The sequence below is a fragment of the Equus przewalskii genome, chromosome 32, assembly GCF_037783145.1.
Source record: "Equus przewalskii isolate Varuska chromosome 32, EquPr2, whole genome shotgun sequence".
NCBI lineage: Eukaryota > Metazoa > Chordata > Mammalia > Perissodactyla > Equidae > Equus > Equus przewalskii.
Genome location: NC_091862.1, coordinates 12,429,339 through 12,445,780, shown reverse-complemented (window position 1 = coordinate 12,445,780; position 16,442 = coordinate 12,429,339). Strand labels below are relative to the sequence as shown.

The window sequence follows — 16,442 nt, the reverse complement described above, 5'->3', positions numbered from 1 at the left end:
GGGAGGATCCAAATAACAAATGAAAACCACCAAAAATGTTACTGTTTGAGTGTGAAGCTACTACCAGCTGTTGAGATTCTTTAATTATCAGAAAATAAAACTTCTCAGGCATATCTGGTAAGAGATTTATACCCTGCCGTATTCTAAAAATGGACTCATGGTGATTCACAAGTAATTCAAAATAACAGGGAAAAATACTGAAAGTAAAGACTAAGGGAGACATGGAGTCAAATCCGTTACCACACACACGACAAAGCCGGGCAGACCACGGTCTGGGAAACGGCAAGTCTGCTCGTGACTTTCTCCAGCATTCGTCTCTAAGGGACTGTTCCACTTGCTACTGAGAACATCACGCAGACTCTACAAGGGCTCGGAAAGCACAGCAATTTACGAAGAGGGGGCTGGACCACTGCTTTTCAAAAGGGATGCTAGTTTTTAAATTCCACAGGGGTCATCATGTTCTCTTGGGAGGACTTGCTTCTAAAGATCCTCGCGCTACACAACTCCTTAAAATTAGCCTCTAACCTATGACGATAGGGGAGTGTTTTCTGTTTTGTTTTGTTTTTAGGGTGGAAGAAAAATACTTGCATATGACATGAGACTGTGTGGACAAAAACAGAAAAAGACTGAAGACGTGCCCAGCATCAGGCGGCCTGGATGCACCTTCCGAGGAGCCAGCGGCGTCTCTCCTGCGGGGTCTGAGCTGCCTCGCCGGCAAGCTGACCCACCAGACCTTCTCTCCCCCTCGATCACTGATCTTTCAGATGAGCCGCAGCTGCGCCTACCGGATGTAACCAGAAGTGAAAGAGTTGGATGGTGGGGATGGTGCGGCCAGCAAGCGCAGAGAATGTTCTAGGCAGCAGAGGGAAAAGTGCCAATGGAGAGGCCCTTCTACATGGAAAACGCTCCCCTAAGTGTCCACGGCTTCAGACGGCTGCTGAGCAGCTTACGCCCCTTTGGGGGAACAGCAGCTATTCTGCGTCAGAGTGACTATCCGAAGACAAGGTTAAATGTTCTTACTAAACTGCAATCGTTTCTCAAATTCTGTGTGTTGCTTAGTGAGTTTCTCACTTCAGCAGCAGGAACTTCCTGTAAGAAACGAACTGCTTTGGTTAGAAGGCCAGGGCTTTCCTTAGACCTTCACAACAAATGCCACGGAGCAGGGTCCAGGGGTCTCGGAGACATTTGTGGTCAATACAGAGAAGAGACGCGCTGAAGAGGATACGGGACTGGGCAGGTGACTTCAGGGCTATGTGGACAGAAGCACTACTATAGAGAAGGAAGAAAAGATGGCTTCATCCTAGAGCATTTCTGTGGAAGGACAAAGAACAGATAATTTATGAGTGGGGAGAGTAGAAGAAGCTGCCCAAGATACACTACAATGACTTTATTTTATTTTTTCTTCTTCTTCTCCCCAAAGCCCCCCAGTACGTAGTTGTATATTCTAGCTGCAGGTCCTTCTAGTTGTGCTGTGTGGGAAACCGCCTCAGCATGGCCTGATGAGTGGCACCATGTCCGCGCCCAGGATCTGAACTGGTGAAAATCCTGGGCCACCGAAGCAGAGCGTGCGAACTCAACCACTTGGCCACGGGGCCGGCCCCTATAATGCCTTTAAATGTCAAAGACTCCTGCTCACAAATTCTGAAATGTCCATCTCCCCTTTCCTCCTCTTGATTTGGGACAGAGAAGTGAACCCAACTATCTGGGAAGGTTCTAGACTTCACCTCACCCATCACTCTGTAACTTTCCATGCCCTTTCCATCATCTGAGCTCACCGGCACTCCTGTCCCTACCTCTCAATCGGCAACCCTCTGTGACTCAACTCCTTCAACTCTTTCAATCCAATACTTCCAAATTAGTCAGTTCTGACAGGATTCTTCCAGAGACAGCGGGTATGAGCCAACTGCCTGCCAGTCTCCAGAGAAAATAATCTTTTAGCAAAATATGAGATAAAATTAAATCCCATCTGACCCTAAAGCCATGAAATATTATCAAAACTCTATATAATGTTCAAATTCTACTAAGGCCAAAGGCACAATTACAAGGATAGACACATTCTCCTTCTAGTACAAGAAACGGCCACTTCCAGCTTCCTTGGATTTTAAAATTTGGTCTTGTCTTTATTTGCCTGATTTTATTCCTTTGCGATATAGTTGGTGTCTGCAAATACAGGAAATGTCTAATGTTTGCATTATTTAAATAAAGTTTTAAAACCCTGTTCAAATATAGCAGCACCCCACGTAAACTGGAGCAGTGGACTTCTAAAGTTTGAGTAGAATTCTGATAGCCAGTTAAGTGGCTAACAGTCTATCATAGCTAAAAGAAAACTTCCACTCACAACCCAATACAGGCACTGCTTAGTGGAGGACCCTGTAACACTCAGTGTAGACAGGCTCTTCCAGGAACATGTCCTACTTCTCTGGGAACCTCCTGTAGCACCCTCTTCTCTGCCCCTTCCCCAAAAGCACTTCTCCGAATTACTCTGAATGATGGAGCCCATTTTCTCTGGAAACACAGGAAAGCCAGTTGGTAACTATGGTAACAGACACAAAAATGCTTTTAACTGAACTCTTATTTAAAGTTACAACCATTATTTTTCCTTCCTGAGTTTTAAGTCTATGAAAGGGTTTGATTACAAAGAAGAAATCAGTACATGGGCATGAGACGCACTTGAAGATTCTAATTCCGCCAGCCCCTTTCCAGACCCAGTCTATCAGCAAACCAAAAGGACCTACTAAAATGTCAAAGCGAAGGATTTATAATGAACTTAAATATTTGCCTCTCGACTCCACTACATCAAGGCTACACAAAGCTGAGATTATGTTTTTCAACATTAGCTGCCTTGGTTACAACAGGCTGGAGACAGATGTCTCATTTTCTAGGCCAGGGTGTCTCGGACGTGACTGGTTATGAGCTCAGAGCAACACTTTGGACTCATAAAAGACCTGGGATAAGAAGCCATTAAATCTTAAATCTTAGATATTGCCAATTCAGATCTCGAATCAACATGATACAGCAAACACTGAAGGATGTATGGCCCAGTTCCTGACTTTGAGATGATCATGAACGTGCCAAAGAGCTAAATAACTACCACACAAAAAAGGTAGAGAAACAATATATGCCATAATCTAAGACAGGTCTTCAACCTCCCATGCGGTTCAAGATCATAAAGGACAAGCCAGTGGAAAAGAAAATGATTAGGAACTTACAGTCTAATCAACCGAGATATGTCCTAACTGGGATATGACAGAAGGAATGGTGAGAAAAAAGAATCACTACCGGGGGCCGGCCCAGTGGCACAGTGGTTAGGTGCACACGTTCTGCTTCAGCGGCCTGCGCTTTGCTGGTTTGGATCCCGGGTGCGGACATGGTGCCGCTTGGCAAGCCATGCTGTGGTAGGCGGCCCACATATAAAGTAGAGGAAGATGGGCACGGACGTTAGCTCAGGGCCAGTCTTCCTCAGCAAAAAGAGGAGGATGGGAAGCAGATGTTAGCTCAGGGCTAATCTTCCTCAAAAAAAAAAAATTAATAAATAAGTAAAATAAATAAAAAAAAGAATCACTACAGGGAATCATCAATAAGCCCTCAAGAACAGTACCAGAAGGATTCAAAGTTCAAGGTGGTATCGTCTCAGACAGACTTGTGTAGCCGGGAACGGGAAGGGTCTGGCTGGTTCTGAAGTGGTAGGCACCACAGGATGGAACATGGCTCAGGTCTGGGAGAGCCACGTTCAGGGTCAGGTGAAATGAAGGTGAGCACGCTGGGGGATGCTTGGCTCCTCCACCCACCAGCGTCTACTTCCTCTGCAGGTGCCTACACCAAGCTAATGACAATGAGAATGTCACAGGCCCTGCAGTTACAACCTCCCCGGACAAGGGTAACAGAGCTGCAAGTCATCAACGCCTATGACACTAGAATTACGCACTTTGTAGAAAAACAGTATTTACAAATATGAATGAGGTCACATTTCCTAGAATTGGTTCAGTCTGCCTGTAATCCTTGTCCCAAGCCCACTTTAAGGACAGAATTTCCACTGTAAAACCTTAAAACTCACAGTCTCCAACAACGTTCCTGTATTTCAAACGAATGTATTCAACAAAGACTGACACAATGCTAGAACTTGCATTTCTTTCTCTAAAGTTTACAATTTGTGTTTGTTATTGTAACATTAATTTCTGCAGAAGTTCCACCCTACCTTTTTTTCCCCTCCTATAGATCTTTGAAAGGCTTTTCTCTTTTCCTGACTGCAATAATAAAAAAAGAACAGATTTTACAGTCACATAGTGTCTCCTCTCAGAGCATAAGCATGTAAGAGAACGGCAGAGTGAGCCGGGAGCTTGATAAGAAATAAGCCTGAGAGGAGCCCAGGCTGAGGGGAGGCGATGGAGAGAAGGGGCTTTTTCCTGAGTGAATTATGTATGTAAATATATGCATGCATGTAAGCTGTCGGTCCCAAGAAAGGAAACAATGTCAGAAAGCAAACACTTAATTCTAAACAAAGCGCAAGAAGGACAAGAACTAACAAACACTGGATTAGGATTTTCTGTTACATTCAACCTGGAGTTTCTGGATAACCACGAGGGAAACACCCTTCCAACACCAGGACCTTTCCAACAAACTCTGACTTCGGTGTCTGTGAAACAGCAGCACCTCGAGGGCCCTGCTCCCCCTGCAGTCGTGCAGGTGGCAGGAGCTGCTGGAGGCTGCCTCAGGGCTGTCTTGTCAGGGGCCAGCAGGGGGCAGCACGCTGGGCAACTGCCAGGGCCTGGTCTCCAGTTTTGAGGGTTCAGAGAAACTCTGGTGCCTCAGAATTAACCCGTTTGTCAGGGATGGCTTCAATCTAAGCAAACTCACGGGGCACTCAATGAACGCTGCTGTCATAGAAAATACTATTATTACTATTATTAACAGATAAATGAACATGGATGCAAATATATTAATTCAGAATGAGCCATAGCTGCCAGAGACTAGATGCTCTACTCAAGTTGCCTGGTCAGTAAACGCCCTTCCTGTAAAAACGACCTACGAGTGTGAGCTCTATGAGGATTAGCAGACTGTGCAGCGATACGGAGTGGGAGCCAGTATACCTGGACTGACGGCTGTAAATGGGCCCAAATCTGAGCGCTGACCGCTCAGGGGAACAGGTACTGGGTGCTGACCCTCCTGGCCTACGTGTTTTCAGTACCCAGACCAGCCCTCCTTTTGCTGCGATTTTCTTTAAATGTGTCCATGCTGTCCTGTTTCTGTTTCTGACCTGAAAGACACTCTGTCTTCTTAAAGGGGAGTTCTACAGCTGCTGGATCTCATCTTTCCATGCAGATTTTACTAGTTTAACTCATGGAGGTCTCAGGGGCCTCACGGTCCCCCCATGTGTCACCAGAGATACACAACTAAATAAAAGAAATTATTAAAACTGACACAAGCTCTCCAATTCGGCAAGATCACAAAGTCCACATGAACTCTTCCAGGAGCCTGAGTGTGTGCTGGGACTGAGAGGCAGGAGGCCCAGGTGAGCAGAAGAGAGTCCCAGGGAAGCAAAGCTGACAGGAGGAAGGGAAGAGGAGGAGAGGCAGTGAGCTGAGGGCCAGGCCTAAAGAAGGCACTCTCAGCCCACAAGCTCAGATGCTGCCAGTAAAGGAGGATGTTTTAAAAAAATGTCCTGCTCTTCAAAATAATGTGCAAAGAGAATGCAATGGTAAGTTCACAACAAATACATATTTATACTATTTATGAGATTGAAAAAAAAAAACTAGGGGCCGGCCATGCGGTCAAGTGGTTAAGTTCGTGCGCTCTACTTTCGCAGCCCAGGGTTTCACCATTTCGGATCCTGGGCATGGACGTGACACCGCTCATCAGGAGCACAACCAGAAGGACCTACAACTAGATTATACAACTATGTACTGGGGGGCTTTGGGGAGAAGAAGGAGGAGGAAACAAAAGAAGACTGGCAACAGATGTTAGCTCAGGTGCCAATCTTTAGGGGAAAAAACAAAACAAAACTAGGTTGATTGGCAAATGCCACTGCAAAATCGAAAGACAGTCTTAATGCTCTCAAATAACGCAATGAAGACGTAGAAAACACATCCTCCAGATCCTCTCTCATGAGGACAAAAAGGAGTCACAAAATGCTGTAAAAGTACGGTAATAATAGATAAACACAGAAACACACACCCAGTTTGCTATAAACATCAACAGAACTGGGATGGCCTCATTAGACACCTGAGAACACACATAAACCAAAGAATATTCATCTTCGTTTTTACCAGAGGCCTCACTATAGTCAACTAATCTACAAACTACCAATTTTAAAAGTTAAAAAAGTCTTCAGACCAGCCTAAAGCATTATTTTAAAAGCAAAATGATCATAAAGATGGAGGAAAATAATGAACTGATCAGGCTCTGAGCTGGTACTTTTAATTTCCTAAGATTATGTCAGAAGAAAAACATTACTTTAAGATTAAATCAATCACTTTAAATTTGTGGGACCGGAACAGCTAACTATTTTCTCTTACTTGGAATTTCCTTTATTTTCAAATTTGAACAGAAAGCAAACAGGAAAATACACTGTTGTTTTTTAAAACCAGAACCCCAACTTTTCCCTGGAATTAAGTGGGCAGCATTTTAAACATACAATGACTGGGCATCTTCCTAGACCAATGACACAGGAGCCACAGGCTGGGCCCGGGCCTGAGGGCTTTTCTAAAGCAAGAAGATGCTTAAGTGAGAGCTAAGTGAGAGCGGGGCTGAGAAACACAGGTCTGGACAACGACTCACAAAGGTACGGGGTTATTATTATTTCTAAAACACTCAGTTAAATTACCTGTTTTTTCAGAAAGAAAAGCTCATCTGAATATCCACATTATCACCACTAAGAAAAACAAACACAATAAGGAAATCACATATAATTTTTTCTTAAAAGTAGATAAATGAAAACATTTTATAGAAGAAAATGGACGGACTGCTGAGTCGCTGGCCAGCTCCTCCGCAGTCACTCACGGACTCTGCGTGCATGGGAAGCACACGTTCGTACGTAGGGTTCAGAGAGGTCAGGGTTAATGCGTCTCCACAGCTCGTCCAGACTACCAGAGACTCACTATAATGAGCCTCCGCAATGTGTCCGTCCTGACTGCAGGCAGGGCAGGGCTGCGAGTGTAGACGGGCCGGAAGCCCATGCCTGCTGCTTGCTCACTTCAGTCAAGTGACTTCATTTCCCTGTAGCTTAGGTTTCTCACCTGTAAAATGAGGATGCCTGTGATCTCACAGGCTTGTCTTGAGAATGAAATACTACAGTGCCTTGAACAGTACCTAGCATACAGGAAGCAGTTTATAAATAGCAGATACTATTTGTTATGCCAAGATTACAAAACTGAAGAGCAACAAAATTACTTAAAATTGCAGTCTCATTTAGAAAGGACAAAATCATACTGTCAATCATGCAAAGATAACGTATAGTTTAATTAATGTTATTTTTATACTCAAAATCAGTTTCTGAGTTCATTCATTCAACAAGTACTTACTGCACCCCTACTGTAAGCTGGGCAGCCTTCCTGGCACAGGAGAATCAGGAATGAACGAGACACAGAAATCCCTGTCCTTGTGAGGTGTACACTCCAGAGGTCTTAAGCTAGAGAGTCAGCAATGGAGGGGCGCAGAGATGGTAGAATTCTCGATCTACTTTGAAGTTTAGAAACAAAACCATTTGTTGACTGAATGGATGTTGGGCCTGGAGTCAAGGATGCTTTTAAGATCCGGGGCCTGCCCAATGGAAGGATGCGTTTGCCATGAATGGACGTGGGCAAGCTGGGAAGACGTGCTGTGGGGAGGTCAGGAGTTGAGCTCTGTCCATGATGGGTCTGAAGTGTCCTTTAGTGATGTCACATTGGCACGTGGATATACAACTGGGGTGTTGAGGGGAGAGGGCCAGGGAAGAGACACAGACTAAGGAAAGATAAACTAGGACAAGGGAGATCTAGCGGAGTATCTGGACGTAAAAAGACTTCATTCTCTTTAGTGTCCACGCTGGAAGTAGATGATAATGTCGATGAATTGTATTTCTCAGTACCTCTCCACTTTTCCAACTCCTTTTTTTATATAAGAAATTCTGCCTTGATTAAAGGTCTGTAGTTGAAAGTTATTTGCATTTCAGAAGTTTGCCTTTTTAAAACACGCAGTTAACATTTTATAGGATAAATGTTCTCATCAAGGCAGAATCATCATCAACAATGTTTTGAAAATAGAAATAAATGTACATGAAAGCATGCTTAACCCATTTACCCTCAGGAAGCTGTATTATGCTCGAGGTCAGAGCTGGCAGCAGGTTGGCCCTCCAGAGGCCATCAGTCAGCTCAGCACAGGTGAGTCCGCACCAATGACCACAGCAAGGAGCACAACAGGCCCACACACAGCAGGGGGCTGCCGGACTTCTGCTAGAGCATCAGGAACAGCGCCGGGCCTGTCAGCACCTGAAACTCCACTCTGCTTCACTCAGTGTTTATACAAAGAACTGTTTATCTATTTCCATGAAATAAAAAAGGTTTATATATCAAAACTCTAACACTATGGCTGAAAAATAAATCCACAGGCATTAAGATTTCTAAGAGAAGAAAACAGTATCTTGCTAAATGCCAGACTTAGAAAAGATTAAAACAAACCAACCAAAAAAATCGAGAAAAATCTAGATAATTGAAACATGCATTTTATTATTCACTGCTTTTAAAGAAATGGCTAACATCTAACGGTTATAAAATTTTAAAAATCTAATCAAAAATTTATTTTCCTTCTCAAGAGTGACTGTCAATTTACAGTGTGTAGAATTCAAGTTACTGAGGAAGGAAAACCAGAACCCAAAGCAAACGGAGGTGAGGAAGTCGGTATCTTTGTGCTCTGGAACCTCAGCGTCTGACTTCACTATTTCATCTAACGTGTTCCATCACATCATTTTGGTGTAATTTCCTCACAACATTTTCCAAAAGCTCTAATTTATTAAGTTATACTCCAGAAATCTTTCTCATTGGAGGGAAGAGCAGAAGAAAATTCAGGACACTCCAAAAGAATACTTGTAGGTTTACTGATCAGATTCTAGTCAACCATTGTTGCTGGGTTTTCTTTCTTCTTTTACTTTATACATATTTTAAAAACTATCTTTTGATTGTTTATTTTGAAGGTTACCAATTTTGTGAATCCTGATTTCAGGCAAATCACAAGCACCACAACAAAAGATGGTCTTAACTGTCATTTGCAAAGCACAACTTAGTTAAAAATACTATATTCTTCAATTTAATTGGGGACATAAAATAATAAACTGTATCTTCCAACACAGATAAAAATTCAAAAATAAATTATAACTATAGACTACAACATAATATTAAAAGAAAAGAAAGCCCTTTTGTGAGCACGCAAATACTTCCTCCTCTGTATATGGGGACACAAAAGCATTTTCAGCTTTCAGGTTTCGACAAATCCTGTTGTAACAACAACTCCCTCCCTTGCCCGCCTCTCCTTTCTTAATTCTCCCACAGTTCAAAAAATGAGATGGAGAACCTGGTATTTATCTTCTGGCACCATCAGCAGTTTTTACCTCTCAGATTTCTATGTTGCTCTTTATTTGCTATTTGCAAGTTAACTCACTAATACTCAGAGGCTGTGAAATGAGCCTCATGCATGTGGTTCCTCTTCATCATACCTCATTGGGGTTCATCGGAAGACAACTGACAGAGGGGAGTTAAGACACTGAAGGCTAGCAACCAAAGGTATGGAAAATGAGAAGCTTTTCTAATGCTCTGAGACCTAAATATATCTTCAAGTGTTATTTAGTTTGAATTATAAGTTGTACATCTGTTTTTAAATATTCCTTGTGATACAAATATACCTTGTCTGGAAAACTGACTTTACATTTTACTGAAATCCACCACAGACTTTCTGTTGGCAAATGGTTCATAACTTTAACATTCAAAGGTTCTGTTCTGTATGCAACGTGTTTCAGAACCGTGAGAGGGGTTCTCTATTTAGAGCTAAGCTGAGACGTGCGACCCCTTTGGTTTGCTTACTTTCACAGTATTTCTCTACCAGCAGTACCACCACCAACACTGAAACAAAGTATGCCTTTATTCTCCAAGAGACAGAAATCTGAGAAAACAGGCCACAAATTGTGTCATGCTTGTGGCTGGAGAGGGAACAAAAAGGATTTCATAGCAATGTAGCTAAGATGCCAATATATTTTTACAAAAGGAACAGAACAGTGACCTTCATTTTGGAGAACAAATTCCTTCTGCATAAGTTCTGTATGCAGAAGAAAGCATTTAAAGTCCAATATTCGGCAGCAAGCCAGCGCTATGCTGACTGAATGCAATGTCATATTGTTTACGCTGATTTGGGCTGTCTGTAATTTATCACTGCCAGTACTTGTTAATTAAGATGAACAAGCTGTCTGCAAGTCTGAATTACATTGAAATTTATAAAATGTACTGGTTAATGGGAAGAAAAGAGTTATAATTGGGAAGCTGAGCATAGACTGATCAACACATAAAGGTTACTCAACCAAAGTAAAAATAAAGAAATGAGATGCTCTTCGGGAATGTTAACAGCAATCTCTAGCTCTTGAAGAATCCCTAAGATGAAAAGGGTCTGGAAGGCAGTAATTTAGCGAGCTGGCTGGAGCCTGACATGTTAAAACCCAAACCTGAAAACAGCTATTATGAAACTATAAACATGTCTTTCATTTGTTCCTAGAAATGTTAACTTTTGTTCTATTTTGATCTCAGATATGAAAAGAAATTTGGAAAACAGAAAAGAACTGCAGGATGGCAGGCAAAGCCTAAGCACTCTGATGCTTATACTAAGTCTGACTCAAGAATTTAAAATCTCAGGGAAATCCTCTTCCAGAATGGTAAAATTTACACTTTAAGACTATGAACAAAAATTCAACAATGGAATTCAGATAGCCCAAGATTTAACTTCTTAGAAAGTCAATGTTAACTGTGGAATTTTGTAATTTTAATACAGGCATGGGTCAGGATTACCTCTGATACTTCACAAGAGCTAGGCATCAAGCTCCTTGGGAGTCTCTGAAGCTAAGCCATTTGTCCTATTAGTACCCTCTGGAGTCGTTTTTGTCTTGGTGGGAAAGGGAGTGAGAGAAGTTGATAGCTAATGGTGCTTTTTGGCCCCCAGATGTAGCATTTTCCCCACTTCCCACGGAAGCACATGGGGAAGATTTCACCAGAAAGTACTGTGCAAAGGGGGAAAATGCAGGATGGAGGGAGGCGGGAAGAGACGGGGATGAGCTGGACACTGCCAGTCCGTCAGAGACCTGTGTGGCACGGGGTGATTTAACACCTAAATGTCCTAATCTGAAAAAATGATGACGCACAAGATTATAGCTACGGTTTCTTTCAGCAATCAGATTCTATGAAAATAAATAAAATCAGCCTTTTGCAAGAGAAAAAAGAAAAAAATCCCATGTCATTAAATATCAATTGTCTCATGATACAAAATAAATAAAAATACTAATAATGATGTCAATTACAATTTATTGAGTAACTCCTTTGGGTTGGATATTGTTCTGAGCCCTTCAAACGCATTAACACAAACAATCCTCCTCATTTCCCAGCAGAGGACACTAAGGCACAGAAAGCTTCTGGAAAGCCAAGATTTGACCCAAGTATTTTGGATTCAGAGCCCATACTGCCTTTTGTGAAATACAAATGAATCACGATAGAGCCACTCAAATACGTCATTCAAAAATTAATTCAGAAACCCAAACAGGCCAGTATTGCTGTATCTCAGAAAACCACTATATTTCTCTCAAAGGAGGCAACAAATACTGCCAGAGTAAGACACAGCCAAGCTACAAAGTAAGTGCTATCTTTTCCTCCTCAAAGAAAAGAAAGAAAGAAAGAAAATAAAGTCACACTACTTTTGGTATCCTTTCACATACAACTAACGATGTGGTTATTCCTGGTCCGTATTTTCATGATTTGATGTCACTGCTCCCGACCGTTCAGAGTAACCGGTTCTGCGGCAGACTACTTCATCTGGGTCAGGGAACGATTCTGGTCCCAAGTAGAAAGGATCTCACATTCTCTTAAGCAAAGACAGTGGCTTAATTGTTGCAGTTTTGAGTACTTTGCACCTGAAGAGACACAACTGCTAACCTAGGTAAGGATTTTGCACGTTTACTAACTGGAAATGAGGGATAATCCTGCCAGTGACTCAGCCTTCTATTACTTTCCTCTCCTCCTTAAACAGTTCACCTGGGTCATGTGCCTGGGATACAGTGGCTGCTTAATAGATATTTTTTAAATAAAATCATTTTTTGAATACTTAAAACTTTTCTAATATATATTTATAAATCATTTTTAAGAGGTGGGTTTAAACCCTTCTTCCTTATTACCTAGAGTATTTGAATTAGAAATAAGTTCTAAAAGCCTGTAATGCTATTAAAATTCTTTATCAGATCCTAGGGCTGCAATTTGAAATGCTATATCTCCTAACAAGGTGCATGCCCACTTTACAGACAACTTCAGCACAGTTTAAGAAGAACGCAGTGGACAGTTCTGGCCTTTATGCCATGTATCCAGCACCACCCACCCACAATACTCAGCAGAAAGGGTGCCCTCGGAGGGCCTGGTGTGAGCTTTCCTCCTGGGCTGCAGTGTCCTCATCCACCCTGGGCCCTATTCAGATGTGTTCTTGGCTCCCGGTGCACACGGACGCCTTTTGTTTATTCTTTCTTTCCTTCAATCCTGATTTTGTCTTCTTTCCCCAGCCTTTGTTACTTGGTTCTCTACTGCACAGAAGGAGCTACAACTTGGACCAAGAGCCACCATAATTAAGCACCAGGATTTTCTAGGCAGACAAAGATAACGGTAACATCATGGAGTCGGGGGGTCTCCAGCTCTTTGCTTTCTTCCTGGCCTTATCTGGGGTCTCTGGAGTGCTCACAGCCACTCTGCTGCCCAACTGGAAGGTGAATGTGGATGCGGGCTCCAGCATCATAACAGCCATCGTACAGCTGCAAGGGCTGTGGATGGACTGCACGTGGTACAGCACCGGGATGTTCAGCTGCACCCTGAAATACTCCATTCTGTCCCTCCCCACCCACGTGCAGGCTGCGCGGGCCACTATGGTCCTGGCATGTGTCCTGTCTGCTTTGGGGATCTGCACTTCTACAGTGGGGATGAAATGCACCCGCTTAGGAGGGGACAGAGAAACCAAGAGTCATGCTTCTGTGGCTGGAGGAGTCTGTTTCATGTCTGCAGGGATCTCTGGTTTAATACCGACAGTGTGGTACACAAAGGAGATCATAGCAAACTTTCTGGATCTGACAGTTCCGGAAAGCAACAAACATGAACCTGGAGGAGCTGTCTACATCGGATTCATTTCCGCCATGCTGCTGTTTATCTCTGGCATGATTTTCTGCATTTCCTGGATAAAAAAGCATCCAGAAGCTTGGGTCGACCCAGCCAAGCAGCAGCATGTCTCCACCACACAGCCTGAGGGCAATTCAGCATACAACCTGAAGGATTATGTGTAAATATCTGTGTAAGGCATATGGAACTTCTAGGTGCCGGCTGTGACTTTTGCGTTTATTTCAGATAAAAAAAATAAATCAGAATTATGCTTAACTCTCTACAAAGAATGCAAAACACTTTAAAAACAATAAGGGCATTCCAAATGCCAATAAATTACCACATACAATTTTATCTCTTGTAAGATTATTTTTCCATTACTGTTTTCATGGTTTATCTAAAGGTTTATAATTGAAAAGAGGTTCTGATTATATTAATAAGGCAATCAATTGATGGATTTTTTTTTTTTCCCTTTTAAGATAACCTGTTGATACATCTTCAGTATTGGTCTTAACTGGATTTCATGAAAGCACTAAATTGCCAAGTATAAAAAGCACCTCGGCCTGGTTTTAACACAGGGGACCGTCTGCCTGTGCTGTCTGCTGGGGTGCACCACCGCTAAACGGTTTCTGGGTTACGGCGTGTTAGGGACAGAAGAGCTGTCCACATCTTTCAGATAAGGCCAAACCAGCCGCCCCACATCTCCATCTCGTCTGGCCTCCCTGTCTCTTTCTTCGTTTTAAAAAAATACCTACCTTACATCTGCGAGAGCCAATCATACAACAACCAGAAATTAGGCAGAACGAAAGAAAAGAAACTGGTAAACGCTGCCACAGCAAGGCAAAACCACACCAAACCCCAACTCAGATCTCTAGGACTTTTAAAGCATTAAAGACAAGCTAAGTGATAACAACAGAAGTTTGCTTATTTTAAAATGCTGAAGAACTGCCCTCTTCTGCTCAAGAGAATACTCCAGATGAAGTTCATTGACCCTACGACAATTTAGATTCACCCTCATCTCATTTAATCTCTCATTGATTAGTATTTGGATGATAAAGGTTACTTTTAAATTGTCATTTTTTTCTCATTTGATTCACATTAACAAAAACACTGTTGTTCTCTTATAATTGAGCTGCTTCAATTAGTTAATGATGTGAAAATAACTTTAGAACTATGAAGAATGCTTTTAGAAATATAAATTAAATTATGATATTTAATTCAAATATCTTAACAAGAAAGTAAAAATTGGATTTTTTAATGTGCAAAGGAAATATTGCATGCTGTTGTTTCTAGTAATTTTTTAATTAAGCTTACTCATTATTTACAATACAATGGTAAAAGGGGGAAAAAGACCATTTCTTTGTACATTAATAGCTCAGAAGTGGGAAGAATATGTTTTATGTGACTAAGTAATTTTCATCTGTGCATACAGACGTAGAGACTAAAATATTTTATACCAATTTTACTCAGTAGATCATCATGCTCTTCTGAAACAATGTCATTAGCTATTAATGGAACAGCTAAAATGAAAAGAGACTATTTCATACGGGAGTTAGCAAGGGAATCATTCAAACGGAAGTTCACACGTTGTTGAAGGTATGTATTCCTTTTGAGTGGTCAAAATATTTTCTGAACAAATGTCATATTAAAAATAACTCTATAGATAAAAAGAATATTTTTATGCAAATTAATGTGGTAGGATTGCCTTGACACCTATGGTCTCTCATTTTAGAGAGATCCATATGCTCTCTCCCATTTATGCTCTCTTTAAAGCACAGACTGGCTTTACCTGCAGTCTATGCATCCTATAGTCCTATACTAAAAGTTTACTTTATATATTCTATATAACCCTATACATACTTCAAAAAACAATTTTTATTTAGTTCTGGAATATTTTCTTTCTAAATAGATACAGGGATGTTTTGAACTCTCAGAAAAGCAGCCACTTCACAGAAAATAAAGGCCCAATTCTACACATTCTGGAAATGCGACCATGAAATGGTGAACTGCCTCCCTCCCTCCAGGATTCACCCCTACTGCGTGCCTCCTCCCAGAATCCTCCCACACTCACCCCTGCTGCCCAAGCTCCTACTCCTCCTCCTCTGAGGTTCACTCGGGACCTCCTTCGTAAACGCAATCCTGACTCCCTGAAGCAGCTTGCTGCCTCCTTCTCTGTGCTCTCAGAGAATGCGCTACTTAAACGATAGTTCACGTGATTGCATCTCCAACTAGACTGGGAGACAAGCTATCTTCTTACCTTTGTATTGAGTGACTTGTCACTGCAAGTGCTCACTATGACATGCCAGGCCTGTCTCAATCCTTTGCATACACTGACTGGTTTAAACCTCATGAGGACTCTAGGGAACAGATACTATTCTCAGGAGCTTACAGGAATTTGAGACAGAGAAAAGTTAAGCAAGTGACCTAATTTGCCCAAGGTCACAGAGCTAGTAAGTGGGGAGAGAGGATTCAACCTGAGGGAAACTTGCTCCAGAGTCAAACCACCTGGGTGCAAGGTTCCCCAGGACACAAGGTGTCACAGTACGCATTACCTAATCTAAGTCTGGGTTTGCTCATGGGATATTGAGGATAAATAAGCGCCTATTCACAGAGCTGTTGTGAGGATTCACTGCGAGAGACACACAGAGCAGCAGGGGCATGGGGAGCAGCAGAGTGCTGCCCAACAGTTCTTAGTTATTCCAGTGGTCTTCAACTGGGAGCAGCGTAGCCTGCCGAGGACACCTGGCAATGCCTGGAGACCTTTTAGGTTGTCACAGCTGGGGTAGTGGCGCTGAAATCTAGTGGGCAGAGACCAGGGATGCTGTCAAATATCCTACAATGCACCAAGAGGGTTGCAGCAACAAAGAATTATCTGGCCCCAAATGTCAATAGTGATGAGGCTGAGAAACCCTGATATATCTGAATATATTTAAATATTCATTTTTCTTTGATTAAAAAGTTATCAAAACAAAAACCAAAAGAACAAAATGCCAAAAAATCCCTAGAACATCATGCTTATTTCATGATGCGGCAGATACGTGTGTAGGTGTGTTAATGTGTATTTATATACATACGTGACTGAAGAAGTCACCT

General features: G+C 42.1%; 2 protein-coding genes across 2 annotated transcripts in view; one reads left to right on the top strand and one right to left on the bottom strand.

The window, feature by feature from the left end:
- Positions 1-16,442, bottom strand: part of TFB1M (transcription factor B1, mitochondrial) — a 68,022-nt gene that overhangs the window by 4,626 nt on the left and 46,954 nt on the right. The window lies entirely within an intron of this gene.
- CLDN20 (claudin 20) lies at positions 12,750-16,331 on the top strand. The gene has a single exon (XM_008526387.2). It carries the CDS (start codon positions 12,875-12,877, stop codon positions 13,532-13,534), a length of 660 nt encoding a protein of 219 aa, XP_008524609.2. The 5' UTR covers positions 12,750-12,874; the 3' UTR covers positions 13,535-16,331.